The sequence below is a fragment of the Marmota marmota genome, unplaced genomic scaffold (assembly GCF_001458135.2).
Source record: "Marmota marmota marmota unplaced genomic scaffold, marMar, whole genome shotgun sequence".
NCBI classification, from domain to species: domain Eukaryota; kingdom Metazoa; phylum Chordata; class Mammalia; order Rodentia; family Sciuridae; genus Marmota; species Marmota marmota.
This window is the reverse complement of record NW_025999894.1, coordinates 2354310-2360817: the sequence shown is the minus strand read 5'-3', so window position 1 is coordinate 2360817 and position 6508 is coordinate 2354310. Positions and strand designations below refer to the sequence as shown.

The following is a 6508-nucleotide window of genomic DNA, read 5'->3' as shown; positions in this document are numbered from 1 at the left end:
GATGAGAGCAGGAGCAGACTGCTAGAGTGTGGGGGCACATTGCGGCTCTCACCCAGACTAGGAAGTAAGTGGTTCAGAATTATTATCTTAGAAAATAGATGGTTTGTGTGGGCAAAATGGCAACAAGTTGTTGTGCTGAAGTAGAATCTGGGAGTCCATGGGTGAAGGTCAATCCAGCACAGTGTTTGCCCCAGGAGAACTGAATTGAATGCTTTTTCCCCAAATGATTACAGGTCTGACCCTCCAGAGGGGAGGTTTCCAAATGCACTTTAGTTCTTTGGAGGTTAAGAAATATCTTGTGTTGCTGTCCACCTTTGAATCCTTTTTAACTTTGAATAGTTAATATTTAAAAGAAGTTTTGTTCTTTGGGATTCTAAGACCAGAAGGCCTAGGTTGGCTTTTTTTTTTTTTTTTTAATATTTATTTTTCAGTTATAGGTGAACACAATGTCTTTATTTTACTTTATATAGTGCTGAGGATCGAACCCAGTGCCTCACGTGTACTAGGCAAGCACTCTACCTCTTGAGCCACAACCCCAGCCCCACTAGTGAAATATTTTAAATCAACATTTGTTGTTTCATTTGTTTGATCATTTGGCAAATATTTTCTCTTTCTTTCTTCTTCTTTTTTTTTTTTAATCCATTTTAGGGATTGAACCTAGGGCTTTGTATATGCTAAGCAAGCACTGGACCTCTGAGCTACATCCCCAACCCAAATATTCCTTCTTCGTGCATTGCTGTTCTGGGCTGTGGGTGATTTAAAAAGAAAAACACTGAGCAGTCACTTTGACTTGAAGGAACTTGGTTTATTCAGGGGTGAACTGTACTATAATATGAATAGTGAGGCAGCCATGCTGGTTCACTGTAGGTGAAGGCCTCCCAGGAAGAGGGTTTATGGGGGGGAGTTGGAGAAAGAAGAGTCTGGTCCATAGTTTTAAAGGAACAGCAGGGCTGTTGTGGGTTGTGGCTCAGCAGTAGAGCCCATGCCTAGCACATTAGAGGCACTGGATTCAATCCTCAGCATCACATAAAAATAAACAAAATCAAGACATTGTGTCCAACTTACAAGAAAAANTTTTTTTTTAAGTTGTCAGTGGATCTTTATTTATTTGTATGCGGTGCTGAGGATCGAACCCAGGGCCTTACACATGCCAGGCAAACGCTCTACAACTGAGCCACAACCCCAGCCCCTGAACCTTTCTTTACAGTGCAGAGAGAGCATATCTATTTAGATGTCCAGAAGCATCTTTTTTTTATTTTTATAACAATGTTTGTTTGTTTGTTGTGGTACTGGGGATTGGAGCTAGAACTTCCTCATGTCCTACCTCTGAGTTATGTTCTCAGCCTTTTGTTTTTTTATTTTTTAATTTTGAGATAGTGTTACCAAGGCTGGCTTCAAACCTGGAATCCTCCTGCCTTAGACTGTTATGTAGCTGGGATTACAAGTGTGCATCACTGTGCCCAGCCCCCAATTTAATTTTTTTAAAATTTATATATGACAGCAGAATATATAATTCTTATTACATATATAGAGCACAATTTTTCATATCTCCGGTTGTACACAAAGTATATATTCACACCAATTCGTGTCTTCATATCTGTACTTTGGATAATAATGATCATCACATTCTACCATCATTAATAACCCCATTCCCCCTGCCCCCCGCTTTCCTCTGCCCTATCTAGAGTTTGTCTATTCCCCCCATGCTCCCTCTCCCTATCCCACTAGGAATCAGCTTCCTTATATCAAAGTAAACATTCGGCATTTGTTTTTTTTTGGGGGGGGGGGTTGGCTAACTTCACTTAGCATTATCTTCTCTAACTCCATCCATTTACCTGCAAATGCAATGATTTTATTCTCTTTTATTGTTGAGTAATATTCCATTGTGTATATATGCCACATTTTTTTTTTATCCATTCATCTATTGAAGGGCATCTAGATTGGGCATCTAGATTTAGTTTGAGTCCATCCCATTTATTGATTCTTGATTTTAATTCTTGCGCCATAGGAGTCTTATTAAGGAATTTGGGACCTAATCCCACATGATGGAGATTAGGGCCTACTTTTTCTTCTGTTAGACGCAGGGTCCCTGGTTTTATTCGTAAGTTCTTGATCCATTTTGAGTTGAGTTTTGTGCATGGTGAGAGATAGGGGTTTAGTTTCATTTTGTTGCATATGGATTTCCAGTTTTCCCAGCACTATTTGTTGAAGAGGCTATCTTTTCTCCAATGCATGTTTTTGGCACCTTTGTCTAATACAAGTTAATTGTAATTTCGAGGGTTAGTCTCCATGTTCTCTATTCTGTACCATTGGTCTACCAGTCTGTTTTGGTTCCAAAACCATTCTGTTTTTGTTACTGTAGTATAGTTTAAGGTCTGGTATTGGGATGCCACCTGCTTCACTCTTCCTGCTAAGGATTGCTTTAGCTATTCTGGGTCTCTTATTTTTCCAGATGAATTTCATGATTGCTTTTTTCTATTTCTATGAGGAATGTCATTGGAATTTTGATCAGAATTGCATTAAATCTGTATAGGGCTTTTGGAAGTATGGTCATTTTGATAATATTCTGCCTATCCAAGAGCAAGGTAGATCTTTCCAACTTCTAAGGTCTTCTTTGATTTCTTTCTTTAGGGTTCTATAATTGTCATTGTATAGATCCTTCACCTCTTTTGTTGATTCCCAAGTATTTTTTTTTTTTTTGAGGCTATTGAAAATGGGGTAGTTTTCCTCATTTCCCTTTCTGAAGATTCGTCACTGATATACAGAAATGCCTTTGATTTCCCAAATCAAAGTTTGAAGTATGTTTTCTATTGAATCTATATCATTTTCCCACCATCATAAAGTGAAAAATATCTTAAATCTGTATTTGCAAATTTTTCCCCCCAAAAGAACCAATCAGCTATCACCCTAGTCCTCCCCAAACTTCCCAGCCCTAGGCAACCATTAATCTACTCTCTATCTCTCTGGATTTGCTGAAGCATCTTGTTGGTAAGGAAGAGGAGCAGGGAATGAAGTTCAGGGAGGGAGAAACTTGGTGGAAAGCAGGGATAAAAATAACAGGATGGTGTAGAATTAAAAATTAGGTGGGATGTGTAAAGATAATTTTCTTGCCAGAGCTGTGGTGCAAGCCTGTAAATCCCAGCAGCTTGAGAGGTTGAGGCAGGAGGATCACAAGTTCAAAGCCAGCCTCAGCAAAAACAAGGTGCTAAGCAATTCAGTTGAGACCCTGTCTCTAAATAAAATACAAAATAGGACTGGAGATGTGGCTCAGTGGTCAAGTGCCCTGATACCAAAAAGAAAACCAACTGTCCAGCATCTGTTTTCTTTTCATAAGGTTTACAACATCATTAAGAAGGAAAGTAACCGTCAGAGGTTCGGATTGGAGCTGATCGCCTCAGAGAATTTCGCCAGCTGAGCAGTTTTAGAGGCCCTGGGCTCTTGCTTAAATAACAAATACTCTGAGGGGTACCCAGGCCAGAGGTAAGTGAGTGTCTTCCAAGTCCTGTTTCTGACATAGTGATGTGAAGTGCTGAATGAGTGTAGAATCTAAACAACATGTAAACTTCAGAAAACAGGCTTCCCAGCTGGACAGAATGGTACACGCCTGTAATCCCAGCTACTCTCAAGGTCGAGGCGGGAGGATTACAATTCAGCCTCAGCAACATAGTGAGGCCCTAAGGAACTCATACAGACCCTGGTTCTAATAAAATATAAAAACGGGCTGGGGATGTGGCTCGGTGGTTAAGCACCCCTGGTACCAAAGAAAACAGGCTTTCCAATTGTGGAGTCTGTGCTCTTCCACTCCTGCCCTCCTGCATAGCTCTTCTATGATTTCTAGCCTGTGATACCACTGCTGTTTGTGGAGCAGGTATATTCAGGGTTACATTTAACAGTCTCTTTGGTAGCTTTCTAGAACAGCAGGCCAGGCTAATAAGGAATATCATCCAACCCTGACTGAGAAAAGATCAGTGTCCTTTGAGGGATGTCACAAAAAATGACTGTTACTCTCATCTGTATCAGAGTGGCTGAGAAGTGAAATGGAACTTGTAGTGCAGGATGAGTGTCTCATCTGAAATGCTTAGGACCAAGAGTGCTTCAGATTTCAGAGTTTTTCAGATTTTGGAATATTTGCATAGACTATACTGGTTAAGTATTCTAAATGTTCCAAAATTTGAAACTTTTTGTGATGCTGGGTTGCAAGGCAGGTAGGTTCTAATGCATTCTAGGCTCTACCAATGAATTATACACCCCACTCCCTTTGAAACTTTTTTTTTTTTTATGTTCCTTGTGATTTCTCCCATCCATGTTCAAAGTTAGAAAACTTAATGCATAAATTATTAGATTTGTGCTTAAGTACTTCAGTTTTGGAGGTGCTATTGTAAATGGTTTGTATTTTTTTATTTTAAATCCTGATTATTCCTGTGTTGCTGATATATGGGACATGAGTTGCCTTTTGTCTATTGGCCATCTACTTTACTTCTTTTTTTTTTTTTTTTAAAGAGAGAATTTTAATATTTATTTTTTAGTTTTTGGTGGACACAACATCTTTGTTTGTATGTGGTGCTGAGAATCGAACCCGGGCCGCACGCATGCCAGGCGAGCGCGCTACCGCTTGAGCCACATCCCCAGCCCTCTACTTTATTTCTTCTATCTCCAACTTTCTTTGTCTGTTTTCTGTTTGTATAGCTGAATTGCTGAAACTGAGTATTTGTAAATAGAGTAACTTATTTTTATAGTTTTGGAGTCTAGGTAGTCCACGGTCTGGGAACTGCCTCTGGTGAGTGCCTTCTTTCTAGTGGGGACAGTGCAGAGTCCCAGAGCAGTGCTGGGCATCACACAGTAAGACCTTGGTATACAAGAAGCTTCAGATTTGGGAGCATTTGGATTTCATATTTTTAGTTAGAGATGCTCAACCTGTATAAAATTTATTGTTATAAATGTTGGATTTACATGTGCAGTGATTACTTTTTTCAACTCTTTTGAACCAGTGTAAGCCATATATGTGTGTGTGTGTGTTCATACATACATATAGACATAGGTATGTGTGTATATATGAAATATATGTATATATTTTTAAATATTTATTTATTTTTTTGTTTATTTTGAGATAGGATCTTTCTATGTTGCTGGACTTCAGTGATCTTCCTTCCTCAACCTCCCAAGTGCTAGGACTTTAGACAGTGCCACCATGTCCAGCTTCATTTGGGCGGGGGGGTTGTGGTACTAGAAATTGTACCCAGGGATATTCTACCACTGAGTTACAGCCCAAGCCCTTTATTTTTTATTTTGAGACAGAGACTCACTAAGTTTTCCAAATTGGACTGGAACTTGAGGTCCTCCTGCTTCAGCCTCCTAAGTTGTTGGGATTACAGGCATGCATCACCTCGCCTGGCCATCTGTTGTTTGTTTTTTACAGTCATTATCAGACAAAGAAAGTACAGAATAAGACATGATCTTGGTGAATGTTAGCATTTGTATTCCAATGGACACAGAAAAAGAAGGGTCATCCTTGGAGAATGAACTGTCATTCTATCCTGAGATGCCCCTGAAGTTCTCTATTGAAGTCTGAGGGTCAAATTGAAGGCTTTGTCTTTCTCCTACTGTGAATAACTACCTCTGCCTTGAGCTTTAGTAGATTTACTGAGTAACAACTTATATATCTCATTGGATCCTCCTACAACCTTATAGGACAAGATGGGGAGCTGAGACTTTCTCACTTCCTTCCACTGTATTCTTCCCACTCCTGAGCTTTGGCCTCTGCTAGGAGCAAAGGTCAGGGCCCACAGTGGATGTGGGGCTCCTGCTTCTCTCCCACAGGTATTATGGCGGGACTGAGTTTATTGATGAACTGGAAACACTCTGTCAGAAACGGGCTCTGCAGGCCTATCATCTGGACCCACAGTGCTGGGGGGTCAACGTCCAGCCTTATTCAGGTGATGACCACATCTAGATTGTCCCATGCAGCCCCTCCAGGCCAGGCCCCCAGGCTGATGTTTACAAAAGGAGTCCTAAGTAAGAAGTGAGCCAAAGAGACGGGTGTGTGCATCCTTCTCCACTGCCTTGGGCTCCCACCTCTGCACTCCCAGGAACTTCCCCTTCTCTTACTCTCAAGGAGACTGGTGCAGAGTTACCTCTTGGGGATTGGGGAGGTCATATTGGAGGCCAGGTGTGTTCTCAGCCTCTCCTGGATAATCGTCTAGTAGCCAAGCTCCTGGATGCCACTCAGGAAGAAATAATCATGCCTCCTCTGGCCTCCTGTTTCAGGCTCCCCTGCAAACTTTGCAGTGTACACGGCCCTGGTGGAGCCCCATGGACGCATCATGGGTCTGGACCTGCCTGATGGGGGCCACCTGACCCATGGGTTTATGACAGACAAGAAGAAAATCTCTGCAACATCCATCTTCTTTGAATCTATGCCCTATAAGGTAAGAGATGATCTGTCTTCCATTCCCTTTCATTGGAAAACCTCCAGTATCTGACTGTTCTTGTCAGTTTAAGTAGTTTTGTT

The 6508-nt window shown here is 41.0% G+C and overlaps 1 protein-coding gene across 1 annotated transcript in view; it reads left to right on the top strand.

The window, feature by feature from the left end:
• The first annotated feature begins 3332 nt into the window (after positions 1-3332).
• Shmt1 (serine hydroxymethyltransferase 1) overlaps positions 3333-6508 on the top strand; it is a 20375-nt gene continuing 17199 nt past the window's right edge. Inside the window, exons 1-3 of the mRNA XM_015503512.2 lie at positions 3333-3480; positions 5818-5933; positions 6265-6425. Of these exons, the coding sequence (XP_015358998.1) occupies positions 6321-6425 (105 nt within the window). The 5' untranslated portion in view covers positions 3333-3480; positions 5818-5933; positions 6265-6320. The remainder of the gene's footprint in view (positions 3481-5817; positions 5934-6264; positions 6426-6508) is intronic.